The following is a 21,601-nucleotide window of genomic DNA, read 5'->3' as shown; positions in this document are numbered from 1 at the left end:
GCTCAAGAATAGAGGCTACGATAGCGCAGGAGTGTTCACGCTGGCAGGCTCCACGCAAACTGGCCGACTGGTGAAGTATGCGGAACAGGGTCTGAAGCAGGCCGGATGCATCAACAAGGTGGTAGAGGAGGTGATGCAGGAGACCGGAGTGGCTACCAGCGGGATCGCCCACACGCGCTGGGCCACTTGCGGGGAGAAGGTGGACCGCAACTCCCACCCCCACTTCGATGAGAGCCGGCAAATCTATCTTGTCCACAACGGGATCATCACCAATCATGCCTAGATCAAAAATACATATCTTCCTGATGTGAAATTCACCAGCAGCACAGATACTGAAGTCATCGTGCAGTATCTTGCCCTCTTGCGAAAACAGGGGAAAAGCATGGTAGAGGCGCTGGAAGAGTTCAAGAAGATAGCTGGGAGCAAGTCGCAATGGGGATTAGTCATCATTGATCGGACAGCACCCGACACTATCTACACGGCCACTAACGGCTCTCCACTCTTGATCGGTTTTTCTGCCCAAGAAGACGAAATACTGGTAGTCTCCGAACGCATCGCTTTCGAAAAACACGTCAACTGTTTCTTCCCTTCCAACGACAACGAGGTTTTCGAGCTCAAGGTCAACGAGATCCCCCAGCTCAAGGAAAAAATGCGCGATAGACTCACCCACATAACCGAGCCGCAAAAGGTGGAGCTGCGTCCTCCCGCCCAGTACAAAAACTGGTATAACTATTAAATCAGACAGCAGGCGGAAATCCCCTTCGAGGCAAACTTCGCAAGAGTGCAAGCCATATAGTTCGGAGACTTCCTCACCATGATCGCATGTGGCTCCAGCTACTATGCTGCCCTGGCAAGTGAGTATTTCTTCAAGAAACTGCGCTGTTTCCGCAAAGTTAACTTGGTGGACCCCGTGGAGATGGAGGCATCGGATATCACAGAGAACGAAACAGTTGTGCTGATCAGTCAATCGGGCGAGACCAAGGATCTAATAAGCATCGTGGGCGATTGCAAGCACAGGGAGAGCGTAAAGACCATCGGCATCATCAACGTGGAGGGGTCTACCCTGGCGAGGAAGGTCGACTACCCCATCTACATCAAGGTGGGCAGGGAGGTGTGCGTGGCTGCCACCAAGAGCTTCTTCCACCAGGTGCTCAACCTCATCAGGTTCGCCACCGAAGTGGCCGAGCAGAAAAAGACCGCCAAAATGGCATAGATCGAAGAGATCAGGGCCAGCCTCCCCTAAGCTCCCAAGAGGGTGCAGGAAATAATCGATACCAATGAGACCAAATGCATTGAATTGGCTCAATTACTCAGGAATAAAGAGTCACTGTACTTACTGGGCAAGCGTGAATCCATGGCCATCGCGAGGGAGGCTGCCTTGAAGATCAAGGAACTTAACTACATCCACGCTGAGGCCTTAGGAGCATGCGAGATGAAGCACGGTCCTATCGCCCTCATCGAGAGCGACAGGAAGTTGGAGACAGCAGTTATCCTGTTCGTCCTGCGCGGGGAGACCTTCACTGTGATGATGAACGCCCTCGACCAGATGCACTCACGCAACGCCTTCGTCATCATCATCACCGACTGCGAGGAGGACATCGAGGAGCAGCACCGGCGGGAGGTGGAGAAGATCTAAAAGGAGAACGAGAAGCTGCCCGAGGGCGAGAAGAAGGCGCTGCCGACGAGGAAGTACCACTTCATCCTCACCATCCCCCACGTGCCCCACATCTCTCATCTGCTCGCCATAGTCCCCATCCAACTGCTGGTGGAGAAGCTCTGCCCCCTGAGGGGAGAGCACGGGATCGACCCAGACCACCCCGCAACCTGGCCAAGTCAGTCACCGTCTGAATCATTCGTGATCCCATCAATCTATACGCAAAAATACGATTGTTAAACATATTTGAGGTGCGCTTGGGGAACTCGGCATGATATGAGGAGATCTTAGAAATCCATAGCTAAAAAACGCATATCAAAAATTACCATTAAAAATCAAGCTTCTACGTAAGGGTATTCATATAATATAACAAAATAATTGCAAAAATATCATAAATGACATTTCCTTCCAATCTGACGGTTCCGGGTGTATTACTTGGGCGGGAGCCTACGTTTGGTGTAATATATTCTTGGATTGGTATATAAACTAGTCATAATTTGGCTTATAGTTCTTTTTACGACGCAACATGAGTCACCGTACGCGCAACTACGACCTGTTATTGAGGTATATCCTGGTGGGGGACTACACCGTGGGTAAGAGCTCACTCATCCACCGCTTCGTAGAGGACACGCACATCGATCATTTAGAATACGTTGGGATTGATTTCAGGATTAAAAATGTTCAATGCTGCGATAAAAACGTCAGACTGCAGATCTGGGATACCTCCAGCCAGGAAAGATTCAATACAGTCCCAAGTAATTACTATAAAAGTAACCCACTCACTATACAGAAGCCGATGCTGTTATACTCGTCTATGATATCACCAATGAGGAAACCTTTGAAAGCATTCGCGAGCATTGGATGAAGAAGTGGAAAGCTATGCAGGCTATGGTGTTCTTAAAGTTTTGATCGGTATTCCATCGATAATATAGGCAATAAAACTGATGAGAGAGATAAGCAAACAGTCCCAACTGAATATGCAGCGCAGTACGCCAATTAGAAAGATATGGTGTTTTTCTAGGTTAGCAGCAAAACCGGCGAGAACGTGCAATAATGCCTGTCTTTGATCACGAATAACATCGTTTAGGAGATGTGCAATACTTCGGGGAAGAAGGAAATTCTGAAGAAAATCGACCTAAGTTCAACAGCCATCAGAGAAGGTAACCGCACCCACTCTACCTGCTGCTGATCCTACCACTTCTGATTGATTCTATCAAGCCTATCATAGAGCTGATTAGAGAGAGGGAAAAAGGTATTATTCGGGATTAATGCATACAGGTGAGTGATGGTATGGATAGATGATTAGCTGGTTGGTGGATCATCATTTCTTGCTGGTCCAGACTCCGTGATAGTAGTCCCATGCGTAGAGCTGCATTGCCGATGGTATACTGATCCGATTCCGACGATGGCTGGCAGGAAGTGCCTGAGGTGGCGATGGGGAAGTGAAAGGCTCTTTTCGTAGAGGATGCGAGGGACAACTAGGTGGAGGAAGAGGTACTGCCTGTTGGAGTCATTGATTTGTATAGAGTGTAGGCGAAGAGAGAAGTGGCGGCGCTGATAGCGAGTACGTGGGGGATGGCGCCATGCCAGTTGCCAGTGTGCCTCTTGCCGTCCTGAACTGAATACCCTCACAGTTACTAATGAGGAATCTCTGGATCTCCTGTTGGGAGGGTCGCTCGATCGACATAATAATAATTATCAACTCATGCCTGCCACCCCCATATAATCATCCAGCCTCACCCAGTCCCTAACTAATCCAAAGATTGTGGATATTTTGGGTTATACTGCGCTCATTACCGAAGCTAAGCAGCGTTGGTATATTTGAATTATAACGATGTTCATCCCTCGCCAGGAAAACCCACACCAATTCATCACGCAACACGACAAGCAACTCGCACAGTAACTCCTCGCTCATCCAGAGTCCCCACCGAAGTGCGCAAGAAGATCCAAAACTACTCATTTCTGCTAACTGACCGCATCGGCAAAGGTTACTCCTCGGTGGTCTACAAGGGGATCAACGACCTCACAGGTACTGCCCTTTTAATGCAGGAGCGTAAGTGGCGATAAAGGTGATCGAGCTGAAGTCGCTGCGGGACCAGACATCCAAGTCGATGCTGCAGACCTAGATAGAGTGCTTCAAGGAGACCCGCCATCCGAGTCTGCTTCGCTACTAGAACTCCTTCTTCACGGTGAATAATTGCTACATCATAACCGAGTACTGCTCCGGGGGAGATCTGTCGCGACTAATCAAGGAGAAGGGCAGCTTCTCTGAGGAGGAGGCGGCAGGGCTCTTCCTGCAGGTCTTCCAGGGGTATGAGCACTTCCACGCTGCCGGCTTCATTCACCGCGACCTCAAGCCCGCCAACATCTTCGTCACCGCCGAGGGGGCCCTCAAAATCGCCGACTTCGGGTTCAGCAAGCGGAGGAGCCTGGTGGAGCGCGACAACTACAACGTGGGAACGCCCATCTACATGCCCAAGGAGAGCCTCTCTGCCAACGTCTACAACGAGAAGACCGACGTGTGGGCGATGGGCATCACCCTCTACTAAATGCTCTTCGGATCGGTGCCCTTCAGGGGAAAAACAGAGCACGAGCTGAGAGTGGAGATAGAGAAGGGCCTCCTGGTGTTCCCTGATAGCAAACCCATCTCGGAGTAACTCAAGAACTTCATCTTTGGCTGTCTCCACACTGACTCTTTCCGAAGGTTTAGTCTGAGATAAATGCACAGGCATCCCTGGATCCAGAAACAGCTGAAAAAGGAAGCCAATCTTTCTCCCGAGAAGCAGAAGAGTGGATAAAAGTGGGCGAAGACCGAACAGGAGGAGAAGGAGATGAGGATTTCCCTTCCCAACGAGGGCGTGACTCACAACAAGAGCAAGGACTACTTCTAGAAGCCGGCGCTGCTCGACAACCGGCGGTCGATAAGCTCGATGCAGAAGCTGAAGCTGTGCCACCCCAAGAAGGGCAGCCAGCTCAACCTGCCCCCCTCCGCCTCCCTCCCCCGCCAGCCCATCCTCAACCGCTCAGTCCCCGCCATCAACATCACCATGCCCCTCAAGAAGGACGAATCCGCCCCCAAGGACCACTCCGCCTCCACCTGCGCCAACCACAACAACAAGCACCCCAGGGACAGCTCCGAAAACAAGGAGAACTTTTCCTACTAAAACAAGGAAAACCTGCAATCCAACCATGCCTCAGTTTCCATCTCCCTTTCCACCCTCCCCTCCCTCAACAACAACCCAAGCAAGGCCGACGCTGCAAGGCAGGAGGAGAACAGGACTAAGAGCGGCATATAGAAGATCGTGAGTTTGATCAACTACTTCCGGCTCCTCTTCAAGATCGCCGAGAAGGTAACCCAAGCAGGCCAGGAGGTGCTCGACAGCGAGACCAAGCTCTAGCTGGCCAAGCTGAACGCCACTGTGCTCAACGACTTCAAGCGCAACTTCTAAATGCACCTGGAGAGCCTAAACAGCAAGAACAACCTGTTCGGCCTCAACAGCATCTTCTGGGAGGAGTTCGTGGGCAGCGAACGGTGGAACATGTACTTCTTTGTCATCAAACGATACCAACTCAAGTACGAAGCCGCCCTCAGGAGCGGAGAGGCCAAGGGGGAAAGCATCAGTTGGCGCAGACACTTCCTCGAGTTTTACGCAAAGATGAAGGAACTTGAGACCAGCAAGGTGCTACTAGTGAAGGAAAGGTACCTGCTGTGCGAATTGGCATACCTCCTGGAGACTCTGGTCGAAATGGATTAGCTTGTGCTGGAGAAAGGATGGGAGGATTTCACTTAGAGGTACAGCAGCACTGAAGAATTCGTCCCAGAAGGGTTCAGTATAAGCATGGCCAACTACTACGAAGTGGAGGAAAAGGTGAGAAACAGGTACACTTCGCTCAGGCTGAGACAGTGAAGGCCTACTTTCAAAAGATGATATTTATTGAGTTATTACTTAAAATATGGATGGAGGTTTAGAGGTGAGATGGGATAGAAGATCAATGGTTGAGGATGTTAAGCACGTAGTTCTTCAGCTAGTCACTGTTCAGGCACTGGAAATCACCCCTCTCGGCGGTCGGCTGCTCCACGTACTTGTCAGTGTACTCTGTGCGATACTTTATCTTCGCCATAACGGGGATCATCTTGCTCACTGGCTTGCAGCTCTCCTCCACTCTCGGTTTGCTCAGCGAAAGGTAGGACATCTGGTAGCTGGACTGTTTGGGTTTGCCGATCTTGACGAAGATGGAGTGGCTAAATGATAAGGGGATTACTCTTTGTGGACGATTGGGCAGGGTGGTGGCGAGGAGGACGCGGGGTGGTAGTGCTGGTTGTAGGTGGTTGCATCGTTGAATTTCCCGCCTGTGGTGATGTGGTCTCCAGGTTTTACCTCCTAAGACAGTGGAGAATTGCCATGCGGGTGGAAGTCATGGTGGTAACTTGTTTCAGTGAAAAATGGCCCTTATTTTCGCTCATACTTCTGTGGACGCTATGCCTGCAAACGCTTCAACAATTGCTATTGCTTTCGCTGAGAAAACTCCATCTGGATCATATGTAGGGTACGTTGTAGGTGGATTGGTAGTTGGTGATGCCCTTGTTGGGCAATTTGAGGTTGTTTGCGACCTTGCTGCGATTAGGAGTGGTTTCCGATAGGTCGTTGGCGGGGAGGGAGCGTGCGAAAATTCTGCTGTACTCGCTGTGGCCAGTCTTGGAGGGAAGCTTGTATGCGTATCTCGATGGCTTGCGAACGTCGGCCACTTTCACTGGATAAGTTGCCACATACCCTTGTCTGACAGATACTAGCGGTTTATATCGATTAGCTTTTTGAGGGTGCGCTCGTTCATTTCCTTTCGCTAGGTTTAGGGATTGATGCTGGGGAGGGAGGTCTAGATGCCGAGGGGGGTACTTATAGATTGGTTCTGGGAGACGACGCATGGTGATGGTGTGAGAGTGGTATCTGTATATGTTTTTCGGGGGTTGGGTGTGTGGACATTGTGATGCTCAATTTTATTGTGCAAAATAAACTGATAATATATGGATGTGCTTTGGCAATTCAAGATTATAGATATGCGTGGATAGCAACAAAATAGGAATACATTAGAAGAAGGATAACTTCAATAATCACCCATTTATCTGGTTTGTTGCCGATTGCACTTCTTATAATTCCTCTCCTTCAGGGCCTCTTCCAAGATTATCCAAATATAACATATCTTAAAAGTGCTTCCTTAGTCAAGTCACAGCCAATTTAAATTTTCAAATAATTTATTTTTTGATGTCAAATTTACTTATATCTTTCATGGATTATTCCGCATAATATTTTCTCCAGGCTCATAAGGAACATTCGACATAAATATAAGTAATCATGCTTTCTTTGGGGGTTCTTCCCTGAGGATGACTCCTGAGGCATTGTGCCCAGCGAACACGCCGAGAATATCTTTTTCGGAGAATTCCCTGACGATGATGGGTGAGTAGGCGGGCGAGCGCTTCTTGTTGCCCATCTGTCCGTGCTCGTTGTCGCCCCACTCCATGATGTAGCCGATGTTGAGCAGGGCGATGCAGTGGGTGTTCCCGCAGGCCAGCTGCTTCACCTGCACCTTCTCCTGCTTGCCGTTCCGCTTCAGCGTGAAATTGGACAGCGCCTCCACCTTAGTCACGTTACGCACGTGCCGGATCTCGCCGATGCCCAACTGACCCTTCAAGTTACAGCCGAAGGTGTGGACCTCAAAGGAATCGCTGAGACGGCTTCGCGATACCACTACTGAAAACTCTCCGCCCGCCTTGATGTCGATGATCTCGTTGTCGTCGAGGCCCTTGCTGATCTTGATGGGCTTGAAGGAGCAAATTAGCGGGGTGTTCATCTGCGAAAACTACTACTAGTGCGACAACTGCATGTGGGAGTTGCTACCCCAGCCGAACAGAGTGCCAGATTAGTCGAGAGCTAGGCAGTGCTGGCCGCCAGCTGCGATTTTTCTAATATTGCGCAGGTTAGGCTGAGTGAAATGAGGAATACCACTTTGATGGGGTAGCTTACTCTCCGCTCTGCGAAGGGAGGGAAGGTGGGTCTTTGGTCGCTATCGTTGGCGCACTGTCCATAGGTATCGTCTCCCATCGCCCAAACCTCTCCCTTTTAGGATAGAGCCAGCAGGTGATCATCTGCATCATGTGGTGAGTACATCCAGCGCAAATTTGTTTTGATCCTTTGAGCGGATCGACATTTCTTGCTTTTCCGAGGGTGACTTTGACGACTTCCTTATCCTCGTTGAACTCCTTGACGATGGGGTACTGGACGACCTAATTTTTATGCGTGAGAGTCCATATATATCCGGTGGTGAATCTGACCTCTTTGATTCCCTTCGCCAATTTCTGAATATTTTTGCGTTATGAGTCCTTGGTGTCCCCTATCTCCAGGTTGGCATCGGTCTTTTGCGTATTCCAGACGAAGAGGCTGCCCTCCGAGTCGATGCCCGCCTCGTAGTACTCTCCCAGCTCCAACTGCACGAGTCCGTCGGGCAAGTTAGTGATGCGCTTGGGCGTGAAGTTCTGGAACTGGAGAAGAGCGTCAGGACGGGCCTGGTAGACACCGTTCCCCCACATGAAGACTTGGTTTTTGGCTGCTCCTTGCAGAGGAGGTGCGGGGAGAGCGCGGCGAGGGCCATGGGAGCCACTCTCAGAAGGGATTTGAAAAGCATGCTAATTAATTATAATAAATCAATTGCGTCAATCGAAGGGGTTCTACAGGCTGCACGGCTGCATCGACACCCGCTGCGACTATTAGTCGTAAAGCCTGCACACGGGGTGCAATTTGCTCCGATATCTGCCCACTGACGGCTGGGCTTCGATCTTACTCGCCATGTAACTCAGATTCGCACGGTCGAATTGGTAAAAACAGGGCTTTGGCTTACGAGTCAGGCCCAACTTGTGCCGAAGCTGCTGTTTCCGACTTGCCTACTACTCCACCTCGGTGATCACCCTCTGCCGCTCGCGGTAGTAGGCCCGATCGAATATCTCTGCGTGCGCCTTGGCTGAGACTTTCCTTTAGGTGGTGGGTTTGATGCGGAGCAATTTGTGGATCCTGTTGGAGTTGGGGGAGCGGGAGCTGATGATGCTGATGATGGAGGGGTCGATGGGGTGGGTGGGTTCGGTGATGGCGCGGGTGGAGCGGGGGGTGACGAAGCGGTGCGCCTGGATGTAGGAGTGCGTGGTGTGCATGGAGACGTTGTCGCGGATGCGCGGCGCTGAGGAGAAACGGACGGAGTGGGTGTCGCTTTGGGACATCTCAGCTTATTATTAACAGAAATATAGCTTGAACCCACTAACCCAGATATTGACATACGTCGAACCCAATAGCATCACTAAACTCTGAGCAGATCATACAGCCCGATAGGTTGGATAGAAAATTAAAATAATCATGATTACTTCCTAACGTTGATGTTGAGGATGGAGTTGATGTTCCTGCAGTTGAGGGGGTCACTGCCTCCTAACGTGATCAGGTTATTCATCGATTTGGTCTGTTCACTTCCCTTCAGTTCCTCTCCTATTCTGGCCTTGAGGTCGGTGCAACTTCCCTTCTCTCCGCGCCTGCGAATATTAGGACTGAGAGTGACTATACCCTTAGTTTTAATTTGGCTATTTTTGTACTGCTGAGCAGTCATCGACAACTTCTTCGTTGATCTTTCGCATTAGTTAATGCTGACAGGAGTGGTCGGCTGCAGACCAATGGTGAAGTTAACCTTGGGCCTAATCTTAATGCCCTCTTGGCTGGTCTGGACCTCTATCATCTTGAATTGCTGGCTCTAGGTCACCCTCAAGGGGAACTCATCAATATCGTTTCTATCCTTAAACTCAATGATGCGTTAACGTTGGTTTCTGGCCTTCTTCTTAAGCTTATCAGCAATGATGTTGCAATGGTTTTCCTGGGAGTCTATTTGCTATTGGGTGCGCTATGTGCTCTTGCTCAATTCTTTTTATATCCCATCCTCAATGCGATGGCTGTTGCATAGTTACTATATCTTGCATACAAAGTTCGGCTTGCTCTTATTTCTCAACCCGTTTTTGTGTTTTTATTGCTTGCACGCAGCTCCTAGTTTTATATGTGACTCTTCGATCTTCTTCTAGGTTTGGTATTGCCTGTCAACCATTTCTGAATTTTTAAGAGGGATCTTTTTGTCTGAGCCAATGGTGCGAAACTCTGTCGATTATTGGCATTTGGTTTCCTTTTGCTATACTATGGAGCGGAAGAGGACGATTTTGGAAGCCCCTTGATGCAATTTTTTATCATTCTAATGGATCATTTTGAGTTGCTATGGTCGTTTCTCTAGAGGGATTTGTTTGGGTTCATATTTTCTTAATGATTTTGTATGTTTCTCAAGTGAAAAATCTTGGATATGCTGATTCTGACCGTTAATGCGACTATTGGTGAGACATACCATTCTCTGCACGAGCTCAATATACTTCTTGTGTTTCTTCTGGAAGAAGGAGTAGATGCTGGCCAGCGTCTTGACGTCTCTGCTTTCGTAGTGCTAACCTCGGGTGTATTCGATCTCTTTGTTGTCGTGCAACTTCAATCTCGAGAATATTTCTTATGAGTGCGTGTAGTTGACGAAGGAATCCTCCTTGGAAGCTAAAAGCAGAGTACTGCACCTAATACTCTCCACATCCGATGCCAGCTAAAGTTGCTCCACCTTGAAACCGGCCCTTTCCTCGATCGAGGAACTCACCATCATAAACACCGCCTTCACCAGCAACCCTGGGATGGAAATCCTGCTCTGAGCCACCTCCACCACCATCCTTTTCAAACTGATGAAGGCGCTGTCCAATACCAATCCCAATATAGTTATCTCCTGATGCCTGCCTGCGCTCTGCTCCTCGCTCAGCAGTTGGTAGAACTTGACAGCCGCGACCGCCCCCATCGACCGTCCCCAGATGAAGAAGTGGGTCACTCCGAATCTCAACTTTACCTGCTAAATCACCTTCAGAACATCCCACCGCTAGTTGCAACCCAACGATACGTACTCTCCGCCCGAGTTACCGCATCCTGCGAAGTCGAAGGAACAAAAGTGAAAACCCGCTTGCAATACTTCCGATGCGTATCTCAGCGCTGAATCACATCAGGTGTACACTAAAGTCTCGAGCCGTTGAAGCTGTGGAGGTAGAGAACGCAAGTGTCCGTGGATCTGTTTCTCGTACGAAAGAAGGAAGCCTTTAGCTCGTGACCCTGCTGGGAGATAAGGGTGAAGTTCTATCGGACTCCATGCGGACCCAAGGCGATAGGGCCTGAATGATTGGAGGCGTACCCAGGTCGTGGTCGGAGTAGTTTTGGCGGGCGGGTTTGATGAATAGGTTGCATAGTTATTGGTAGATGCCGCTCATGCCCGTGTAATTTAGTAATAAATAACCCAAACAGTGCCGACTTTTATTTCTGCTTTGAAATGGATTGTTGGCTAAGCTAGACTTAAAATGAGAATTAAACGGGATATTACCCTATCCTTGATTTTCAGTTTAAACTCAAGAATGCCATTCTTGTAGATGTTCTAATTATAAGTATAAATAAGTGATGTCCGACAAAAATATCAATAAGCACAAACCCTAAACCTACTAAGACTTCGCCTACCGCTTCCAACTGGCCGAAGGCCTGCCCCAGGACTAAAAGGGAGTCATCTTCATCGGCAACACCCGCGCCGGCAAATCCACCCTCGCCCTCGCCATGTCCGGAGCAGCCATGAAAGTAGTCTACGACGAAGGCGAACTCACCTACATCAACCCCACCGACAAAAACCTGGAAGGAGTGGTCAGAAACACACACCAGTCAGTCACCGAAAAGCCCAACTTCTACCACAGCAAGAAGGACTACAACAAGTGGGCAATCGTGGATATGCCTGGCCACGCAGACAGTTCCCGCTTCCGGGAGCTCATCAACTTCCATTACATCCGCACCATGGCCGCCAACCTGAAAGAAGTGCGCTTCCTGCTGGTCGTCACTCTCCAGTACAAGAACGGCAGGTTCTAACTCAACGATAAGGAACTCCACATGCTGAGCAGCTTCCGCACCATGTTCCCCAACTGCAGCAGCTGCGTCAACATCATCATCAACCGCCTTGAGAATGCAAGGGAGAATCAAACAGCAGCCTGCTTTTGCTTCAGAGATGCTGTCACACGATCCAAAATCCCAGGGCTTCTTTAGTACTATGGCGGCATCACTGATAACAAGATCCACGTGATCGAAAGGCCAGCCTACCGAAAAGGAGACCACGGGTAGGAGAAGCATGAAATGCCCTACACTGCCCTCGGCCAAAGGATGAAGGAGATATGCAACAACTAGCAAGCTGAATTCCTGAAGCTTCAGGAGCATGACTATTACTCTCTCAACATTTTTAAGGAGGGTGACCACGTCAAGAACAAAGAATTCTACGAAAAGTTGAAAAACATCATCAAAAGGATATAAGATGGGGTTAAAGAAGCTAAAGAATTATTCATTTAGACCCTGTTTAAGCTACTTAACTAGATGGTCGAAACGAAATCATGCAAGTCCTGTCACGGCTATCTCCTCGTGGCATTCAAAGAGTTTCTAAGCAAGAACAGCGTTGAAACAGCATAAAAGCGAACCCTTGTGCCAATAGCCTTTAATGAGGAGTTTTTCTTATAAAGCAGCAAGATACTGAATCTAATTCAATACATCTCGGAGGAGAGGTTTGATTTTAAGGCTGAAGTAGCTTCGAATGATCGGTCGAATATCAAGAGAAAGGAAGATTTTTGTAAATTGATAGCTGATAGCTATTCAAGTAAACTGCTCCAAATAATCAAATTAATTTTCGGAGAATCTGACCTGTATAATAAGGTAATGTAGTTCTATCTATATTTGGTGAGAAGGATTTCCGAATATTTCTTTATTGGGAATATACTGATATAGAAAGATTTTATAGTTAAACAACTTGACGAGGATGGCATCCTTATTGGGCATATCTACATGCAGTTCTGGAACTTCAAGACATTTTCTTAAAAATTCGCATAACTGTTTGAAAGATTGGTCGATTCTGTTGCCAATACCGATATTTCCTCTCTCTTTAGAGGGTTTAATAGCAGTTAGTATGAAGCTCTATAAAAAGAACTCATGAGAAACTTCGAGAATATTGAAAAGTTAGGAGAAAAATCATACAGAGACAAAGCGAAATTTTAAGGTGCTATCCTATCTAAAATTGCTCAAAAGAAAGATTAAATCAACTTTTTCGTCATAACTAATAACGAGCCAGTATCAAATCAAGAAATTACATCATGTATTCAGAAATTACTTAAGTTTTATAAAGGATCTGACCTGAGTAGGAAGATAAAGATCATTAACAAATTAGCAAAGTTATTGTAAAGACTAAAAGAATACAAGAATGCTTTAGTTCTCAATCTTCATCTCAGCCTCAACGAGGAAGTGATGCGTTTGCTGACCTTGCTTTAGCCTACACTTAAGAAGGAAAACGTCGCCGAGGTGTATAGCGAAGTAGCTGCTAGTTTTTAGGAAAATGCAATGTTCTCTTATGCCCAAAGGTGCCTATAGCATGCAAAGAGATGCTCAACGGATGAGCTAGATCGTTTCATCTAGTACCAACAGAGAATATTAAGACTATATGATCCAAAGTATATATCTACATGCCTCGAGAGCAAATTAGAAGCCAAAAATCCCGAAACCAACTGGAATTGGGCCAAAATTAACGATTAAATCCTATATCTCAAGCAAAAATACCATATAAATGACCAAAGTCCCACAAAATCAGTCATCCTAAAAAAATACCGATGAAAGACTACCTGTTATTGTATATGCTTATATGTTCTATGTTATGATTGCACTAAAAAAGTAAGGGATTAATAATGATCAATAGTTATTCCTTTCGGCGAGAGGACCGTAGCTTTTTCCCATCTTCTGCGTCAGCACTTGACTTGCTTTGATTCCCGAGGTATTGCGGCGAGTGGATTGAGCTGGTTATTTGCTAGAGGATACTGATGAGTTTGGGGTGAACCTGAATGAATCGATGCTGGCATTGGACTGCACCATCTTACTTTGAATCAACTATCCACCAAGTGATTGTTTTTCGTTGCTTGGCTATTGCATTGACTCTAGCTTGTTTATGAGAAATTTTACCTTATTCCTCAGCTCTTTGATCTATTGCTCGTATTCTTCCCGCATTTCCCCACAAGCCTTTTCCCATTTCTAGTTGCACTGCTTTACAGATTATCCTTGGCTCATGCGTTGGGTGCGGGTGCCTTATAGCTCTCTTGTGAGGCTCCTGATATCCTAATCCTTCACCCTTATCGTTTATTTTAATTTCTTGATTTCTCCCACATAATAATTCTCCATTTCCTTGGCAATTTCCGCACAACTTTACAGTTTTTTCTCCAAACTTTCCTTTTCTTTAATGTGTCTTTTTTCCCTTTCCTGAACTTGGCTATTGTTATCGCTTTGGGCCGCTTCTTTCTTCATCATTTCTATCTCTTTGAGGTGCAATTGAGTAGTGCGGTCATTTAGATTTTTAAGTTCAGCATTGTTATACTTGAGGTCGTTGACCTTTTCCTGGTAGTTGCGGTTGCTGGCCTCCAGTTGCTGCTTCTCAGCATAGAGTGCAAGGACTTGCGATTTCAATTGCTCTACTTCCTGTTCAAGCGATTCCTAGCGTTGGGGTCTTTTCTGTTGCGGTCTTTCCTAAGTTACCTGTGTCATGATCTCAAGTTCTTTTCTCAGGTTTTTCTCTCTGAATTGAAACTCCTAAAGTTCTGATCGGAGGAACTCGTTCTCGGCCTCCAGCTGCAGGCATCGCGCACGATGATCGAAGGGTTCGTCCATGGCGGTTGCTAACAGCGTTGCTAATATCGATTAATAATAATTCAGATAATCGATGTCTGCATCCAGCACCACCCTGCAGCTCCTGAAACGCCTCAAGAGCGCCTTCCCCGACCTCGGCAACCGCTCCAAAAAAGGAGAAAACGGCAGAATCGCAGTCGTTGGAGGATCGTTTGAATTCACAGGAGCACCGTTCTATTCAGCCATCTCAGCACTGCGAGTAGGCGGAGACCTCTCACACATCTTCTGCTCGAAGTTCAGCTCCCCGGCCATCAAGTCCTACTCCCCTGAGATCATCGTGCATCCTGTGTTTGTCTCCGAAGAGGAAGCCAAGTTTCCAGCTAAGGAAGTGGAGTTGATGACTGAGGAATGGGCCACGAAGCTGAAGGGCTGGGAGAAGGCGATACATAGCTGGATCATCGGTCCGGGTCTGGGACGCGATCGCTACATGCAGGAGTTCCTGCCTTTACTGATCAAAAATCTGCCAGATAATGCAGTGGTAATATTCGATGCCGACGGCATCTACTACCTCTGCCACTATCCGCACCTCTTCGATGAGCTTGCCCGCTTCCGTACCATCCTCACACCTAACTACAGGTAGCTCGCCATCCTCCAGAAAGTCTACAAGATAGACCTTGACGAAATCCTGAAAAGCTCAGATTCCAGAGAGTAAATCACATAAATTTCATGCAAGCACGCCTTCCCGCACTTCAAACTGATGATCAAAGGACCCAGCGACATCATTCTTGGAAAAGATCGATCGTTCATCGTTCGCACGGAGGGCGGCAAGAAGAGATGCGGAGGCATGGGGGATATCCTAGCAGGCACGGCATCGGTATGCGCACTCTGGGACTTCGAATATGGGCCGGCTTTAGCTTCCAGGATCGTAAGGATTGCCACCAGGGCGGCATTCGAGAAGGAAGGCCGAGGATTGACTGCTCCTTCAGTGATTAAGGAGCTCGCACAGACGGTAAAGAACATAGAAAGCGATATTTACTGATAATATTGTATCTTGTATAGTTTTACTGTTTCATCCATCGTAAAACCCATCAGAAAAGTTAATTTTCCAAACATCATCCACCAAGCTGCTCTTTTTTCTCGACGGGTTCCATATAGCATACAGGCTCAATAGTTTGTCAGTAATAAAGAGTGTTGGGGGATTGGGTGTAGGGGTATAAGCGAATGGTGGTTATTGATTTGAATCGTAATAATTTGCGATGCCGCAGATGCTTGAGAAAGTGGGGAAGAACTTCAAGATCATCCGGAAGATCGACGAGGGAGCTTTCGGAGAGATCTACCAGGCCATCAACACGAAGACCAACCTCGAAGTAGCAGTCAAGGTCGAGCCTGTCAACACCGAACACCCCCAACTCATCTACGAGTGCAAACTCTACAATTACCTCCACAACGATTCCACGGTCATCGACAAGGGCATCCCCAACGTCTACTACTGTTCCACCGAGGGTAAGTACGGTGAGATGTAGGTGATTTCAACGTGCTGGTCATGGATCTCATGGGGCCCTCTCTCGAGTCGCTCTTCAACCAGACCCTGCGTAAGTTCTCCCTCAAGACGGTGCTGATGCTGATCGACCAGATGATCTCCAGGATCGAATACATCCACAACCGTCACTTCATCCACCGCGACATCAAGCCAGATAACTTCTGCGTGGGACTCAATAAGACCTCCCACAAGATCTTCATCCTCGATTTCGGACTGGCCAAGCGCTACATCCAAAGGGATGGCAAGCATATCCCCTACAGAGAAGGCAAAAACCTCACTGGAACCGCCCGTTATGCCTCCATTAACACCCATCTGGGAATCGAACAAGGTAATCATTTTTTTACTGAGCCTGCAGAGACGACATGGAGAGCATCGGCTACGTGGTGATGTACTTCCTGCGCGGTATGCTGCCATGGCAGGGACTTAAGGCCAACAACAAACGAGACAAGTACGAGCGCATCAAGGAAAAGAAGCTGACCACTTCCATCGAAGTTTTGTGCAAGGGCTATCCCGTCGAGTTCACCAAGTACCTCAGTCAATGCCGCAACCTGCGTTTCGACGAGAGGCCACAGTACTCGGTGATGAAGAACATGTTCAAGGATCTGTTCCAGCGGAATGGGTACAAGTATGACTACCAGTACGATTGGGTGATCCTGGCTGAGAAGAAGGAGAAGATGGAGAGGAAGGAGGAGAAGGCGAGCAATGACATCAAGGAAATTTGATTGTCAGCAAACATATCATTATTAGATTCAAAAAGAAGCAATCGGAATAATATGAATAAATGATAAATATACAATCCAACCTATTCTAATATTAAACTATTCTTACGTGCGAATGAATAAGCACAAGACAATGATAGTCGAGTCCTTCAAAGGCAACAACTTCGAGGAAGGGATCACCTCTCGTCCTGACCTGATGGAGAAGATGGAGGAGGGCGAACAACAGGCACAGCTGCTCAAAGTCGAACTCAAGCATACCATCCGCGGATTCGGCATGATCCTTTTCCGAATTGAAGCAGTCTACTGGCTCTACGCCATGTATGCCTTCAACACTGCCTGCGAAACAATCGTCCTCTTTGCCTGGGACCTCATCGCTTCCATTCTTAACATCGTCCTACCAATCTTCGGAGCAGACAAAATCAAAAGAACATCGTTGTTCGCCTGTTTGGTCATCGCAGGATACACCCTCATCATCCAAGATTTCGAGATTTTCGACGTATCAGCGCTGTATCACTTCTTCAGGGGGCAAAATACGGTGAAGCTGTACAGCGTGGGGCTTTCAATTATGATCTTTGAAATCATGCTGACCACTACTGGCAGAACTTACCTCGGAAAGTTGCCAAGAATCATCATAAACTCAGAGACCAAGCCAAAAGAAATACTCCTGGAGCTAATCTTGTGCTTCTTATACACCATAGTTCACTTCTTCATCATCTACATCGATTTCATCCTATTTGTGATCATCCTCAACTCATCCACGAACAGTCGCTTTCTCTTTCTCTTTAGCATGAGCATAGGAAAGCTCAAGACTTCTGTTTTCAAAAAATTCGAAAAGAAAAAATACAAAAGCAACCTTTTCTTCGATGCCAAGGATAGGTTCCACAAGATTACTTTCAGTGTTATCTTTATCCTGACTATGGAGGAAAGAGTGGATACCCATCTCTATATGACCATTCTGAAGGCTCTTGCATTTACTTCATTTATTGATTACCTTCAAAATCTTACCTTCCTATCTTTTGGAGGCCAACTGAACTAAATCAAAGAAATTCGCATTAAGCTGTTTTAGGATCTTTGCTTAAAACCCGAAAGCTTAAGCCGTCATGAGAGCGTAATGAAATGCCTAGAGATGGAATTCACAGTGATTCCATATATCTTGTTCATATTCAAATTCGTCCACATCATTTTCAAACAGATAAAAAAGCTGGATTTCAATCTTATTGTCACTTATATCTTCATCATTCTCATAATCTATACCCTAGCTGCTAAACTGAGCCTATGGACATTAAGAAAATGGTGGAAATCTAATGATAAGAAAGCGGAAAAAAACGTAAATGATGTGAAGTAAGTAAAAGAAGTGAAGGAGGCGAAGGAGCTAAGGATGGCATAGATTTGATATGATTACTATTTTCATACTATCATCATTATCTTGCATATGTCTCGAAGAAATATCATTTTTTCCTTGATGGAAACTCTGAAAATATTTTGCTAAGTCATGAAATGATTACTACTGGCCTGGCCCTGGAATTATCTACGGCTTAACTAAAGTGCTCCTTCTACTGTTTCCGATTTTTATCCCTTTGTTATTATTGAACTTGAGCAGCTCTCCCTTCGCAGTCACTTGCGGGCAATCTATATGATTGAAAAAGTACATAAGGGCGGCTAAGTTGATATCCTTTTCTTCCTGTTCTCCACTTTCACTTCTTGAATTTTGGGGCAAAGAGATTTGACTTGCGAAGACAAAATTTGCTTCTGTTCGTCCAGAGAGGTATCAATTTTGTAACTACCCGGTCCAACTGAATCGAAATCGAATTTTCTGAGCGTCATGAACTTTTTCTCCCGAGGAAAAGAGTATTCATGCTTCTCAAGTGTTGACAGCATTTCAGGATTGCTATATTTAAGAGCGTTCGGCCCTTCCTTTTCGCATCCTAAAAAGTTATTAATCTTGATTTCCTAATTCATCTCATCTTTACACTGCGCCCGAGTCCCATGTAACATCCTTTTCCTTTTTTTCTGCTCCTATATTAAAAATCTCCGTCCACAAAGTAATCATATCTGCCTGGAGCCGGTGAATCGTTATTGCGATTATCGAAGAGAGTACGTTTTTGTTGTCCGATAGACGCTGCTATTTTGGTCTTGGTGGAAGGGAGTGCGTAGAATGTATAATCGCTAAGTTAGGTCCTGCAATTGAATCGTGGCGCTTTGGGAAAGGAGAATTGCTGTTTTGCGGTGGAGTTGTTCTGCGGGTGGACTACGGTTTGCTCTGGAGTCCAGCCGTCCTCGCCACATGGGGGTAAATGCACTCTTGAACTCATTATTTATACTAAATAATGGTAATAGCGAAATTAAAATTATTTTCACCAATAAAATACAGATTTTTTCTATTTGATGCATAAAAAGAGGCCTTCAGGAACCTTTGATTAAAGACTAAACTTTGTTGGTTTGATTTGTACCAGTTGATGCTCTTAGAACTTCTTGAATAGGCTGCTTATTTTCTCATGCAATAGCTAGCAGAAAAGAGCTTTACAAGGATTTTCATAAGCTGTTTTAAAGTCCATTCTTTATTTGTTAATTTTTACTGCCTTCAATAATAAAAAGATCGTCAAAGCAGCATTTTCTTTATTCATCATTACAACAATCGATCCATTTTTGATTAAGATTTACAATCTAGAGCATAGACTTCTCCATTTTTATTATGAAACAGGAATTATTTCCAACAAAGGGATAAACATTTTCCAAACCTTTGCCAAATCCAAAAATGGAAATTTATGAATAAAAACCTCGTGGTTTCTATAGCGTATGATCTTCATGGTTATTTTTCAGTCTTGACAATCAATCATCACAGATATGCAGGAAGCATTCACGAAAAAATAGTCGAAACCAATAATCCAAAAAAATAAAAATTTAAATTTTCTCAACTCCTTGGAACCAGATAACTAATTATAATACTGTTCTCTTTGCAAATATGCGAAATCCCACTTTTTCCGCCTAGTTTTTCATGATGACTAGGTCCATCATTGATATTTTTATGCAAATTGATCAGAAATCCGGAATGGTGAGAATATATGAATCTATAATAATAATTTCGTACCTATGGACATCGAATAAAATAGCACTCTCATTCTAGTGTACTACAATCTTAGGGGGCAACTACAACCAATAAGAAATATGCTTTGCTACTTGGATATGAAGTTCGTTGAAGTTTATATCGATGAGTTCGAGAGGCAAAAGAAGACCCTGGATAAAAACGTTCTTCAGATTCTAACGGGCATGAAGATTGATAAATCACAGCTGCCGGCGTTAATACATGAAGGAGAAGTGGTATACGATGTCTATCCAATTATGACTTACATATGTTATAAATTCTCCAGGGAGGATCTGCTGGGAAGCACCATCTAGAACCAGGTAAGGGTCGGGCTACTTAGGCGAAGGTGCAGGAGATAGTTGAGATCTACACTGCCAGGCACAGCCAAGTCATCTCGGAGGTCTTCGGCCTCGCGGACTACGTGGCCAACCACCCACAGCCCGAAATCGACGCACACATCAGCAGCCTGTATCGCCACGTCCTGGCCTCCTCGGGGTTCGTGAGGGAGGTGTGCGATCATATACGGTCGCGCCAGCCTCAGCAGTACGTCCTGGACCAGCTGACCATACTGGACTTCCTGTTTTTGGAGAGCTGCACCTACTTGCTTGGCGGCTTCAACAAAGTGGACGTTCCTTCAGCTCTCCCAGCGTCGAGGATTGGCGGCAAGACTTCCAAAAACGATGAAGCGTTGGACTACCTTCCAACTCTTCGCCACTTTGAACAAGTCATGATGAAAAAGCCGTTTTACGTGAAGCACCAGAAGTATTTAGATTCATTTTCCATCATTTCTAAACTCTCGAGTGGACAAAAGGTCATCGGTTTCAAGAAGTTTTGGAAAGGGAACCCCAAACTGGTAAAATGAGAATGTTAGGAGTGTGATGAAGGGCTCGGCTTACGGCTCTAAATCGATATGATATACGATCTACTATTGCTATAACTAAAGCTAAAACGGAAAGGATCAATACTAACACTAAATAATAATGGTTGGCTTAGCAAGCCTAAAAAAATGACCTTTAATGAATTTAATATGTTCAGGATGTATGAGATGATGATGGGATGGGTGGATCATTTGGGTATGTTGTAGAGCTGGAATCGCGAAGGTGAATCTGCTGTAAGTACCAGCAGTTCGTCCTGAAGCTGCCTTCCGATAACGGCTTTCGTTGATTGGTGAACCAAGTTAAAGATGCTTCCGACGTTGATAGCTCCTGCTTGCTGCTTCTGTAGCTGCAAGACCCAAGTGAACTTACTCTTATCCGTCGGTTGTTTTCCGAATGAGACCTTTCCTCCTTAAAAGAGAAGATATTTATCTTCGAATGAGGACTTAATAAATATAGGTTGGCCAGCAGAAACTGTTCCTGCTTGCGTCAAATTGTTCGCGTTGAGGAGCCTGATGGCCGTGGGAGAGGAGTCAAGCCAAACTTTGTCATCGATGAGAAGAGATAGGCCGGACTCTTCAAGTAAGTTATAGTCACTGGCAAGCTGAATCGGAGGACGGACAGGGTCTGCGTACTCGTCTGTGCGTATCCTGACGAGTTTGGAAGACTGTTTGTAGGAGGCAGTCATGTAGACGTATCTGGCTTTGATTGCTGATCCCTCTCTTTGGTCGAAGTTACTGAGGGCGATAGCAGTGTGGTTGAGCCACCCCTTATCTGTAGAAGAGACTCCCATTTCCGGATGATATTTGGTCTCTGTGATGTCTCCTGCGAGAAACTCGACTTTGTAGTAGTTGGATTGGCTGTTTTGGAAGGCGGAGTTGCCGATAAGGATGCTGCGGTTGACTGCGAAGCTGTTGGCCTTGTAGGTGCTGAAGCGGTGCTCGTGTCCCCACATCCAGCA

The 21,601-nt window shown here is 46.3% G+C and overlaps 4 protein-coding genes and 1 pseudogene across 4 annotated transcripts; 4 read left to right on the top strand and 1 right to left on the bottom strand.

Annotated features, from left to right (window-relative positions):
• The first annotated feature begins 382 nt into the window (after positions 1 to 382).
• Positions 383 to 1,636, top strand: LOC116245226 (uncharacterized). The gene is made up of 3 exons (XM_031616885.1): positions 383 to 723; positions 835 to 1,164; positions 1,315 to 1,636. Exons 1-3 carry the CDS (start codon positions 383 to 385, stop codon positions 1,634 to 1,636), a joined length of 993 nt encoding a protein of 330 aa, XP_031472745.1.
• A 5,367-nt stretch (positions 1,637 to 7,003) lies between these two features.
• LOC116245225 (uncharacterized) lies at positions 7,004 to 7,501 on the bottom strand. Its single transcript, XM_031616884.1, has one exon. The coding sequence runs from the start codon at positions 7,499 to 7,501 to the stop codon at positions 7,004 to 7,006; it is 498 nt and encodes a 165-aa protein (XP_031472744.1).
• Positions 7,502 to 14,518: 7,017 nt separating this feature from the next.
• On the top strand, positions 14,519 to 15,064 carry LOC116245224 (uncharacterized). Its single transcript, XM_031616883.1, has one exon. The coding sequence runs from the start codon at positions 14,519 to 14,521 to the stop codon at positions 15,062 to 15,064; it is 546 nt and encodes a 181-aa protein (XP_031472743.1).
• A 625-nt stretch (positions 15,065 to 15,689) lies between these two features.
• LOC116245223 (casein kinase 1-like protein 2) lies at positions 15,690 to 16,686 on the top strand (annotated as a pseudogene).
• A 112-nt stretch (positions 16,687 to 16,798) lies between these two features.
• LOC116245222 (uncharacterized) lies at positions 16,799 to 17,719 on the top strand. Its single transcript, XM_031616881.1, has one exon. It carries the CDS (start codon positions 16,799 to 16,801, stop codon positions 17,717 to 17,719), a length of 921 nt encoding a protein of 306 aa, XP_031472741.1.
• Positions 17,720 to 21,601: the final 3,882 nt, after the last annotated feature.

This window comes from Nymphaea colorata, unplaced genomic scaffold (assembly GCF_008831285.2).
Source record: "Nymphaea colorata isolate Beijing-Zhang1983 unplaced genomic scaffold, ASM883128v2 scaffold0581, whole genome shotgun sequence".
NCBI classification, from domain to species: domain Eukaryota; kingdom Viridiplantae; phylum Streptophyta; class Magnoliopsida; order Nymphaeales; family Nymphaeaceae; genus Nymphaea; species Nymphaea colorata.
Note: the sequence above shows the minus strand (reverse complement) of the source record. Positions and strands in the feature narration are given on the sequence as shown.

Bases quoted from the DNA above. Each gene is read 5' to 3' on its own strand.
- LOC116245225 (XM_031616884.1), bottom strand. From the start codon at position 7,501: ATGAACACCCCGCTAATTTGCTCCTTCAAGCCCATCAAGATCAGCAAG.
- LOC116245224 (XM_031616883.1), top strand. From the start codon at position 14,519: ATGTCTGCATCCAGCACCACCCTGCAGCTCCTGAAACGCCTCAAGAGC.
- LOC116245226 (XM_031616885.1), top strand. From the start codon at position 383: ATGGTAGAGGCGCTGGAAGAGTTCAAGAAGATAGCTGGGAGCAAGTCG. The intron at 724-834 runs GTATAACTATTA...ATGTGGCTCCAG, and splicing joins CCCGCCCAGTACAAAAACTG to CTACTATGCTGCCCTGGCAA. The intron at 1,165-1,314 runs GTTCGCCACCGA...TCAATTACTCAG, and splicing joins CAGGTGCTCAACCTCATCAG to GAATAAAGAGTCACTGTACT.
- LOC116245222 (XM_031616881.1), top strand. From the start codon at position 16,799: ATGAATAAGCACAAGACAATGATAGTCGAGTCCTTCAAAGGCAACAAC.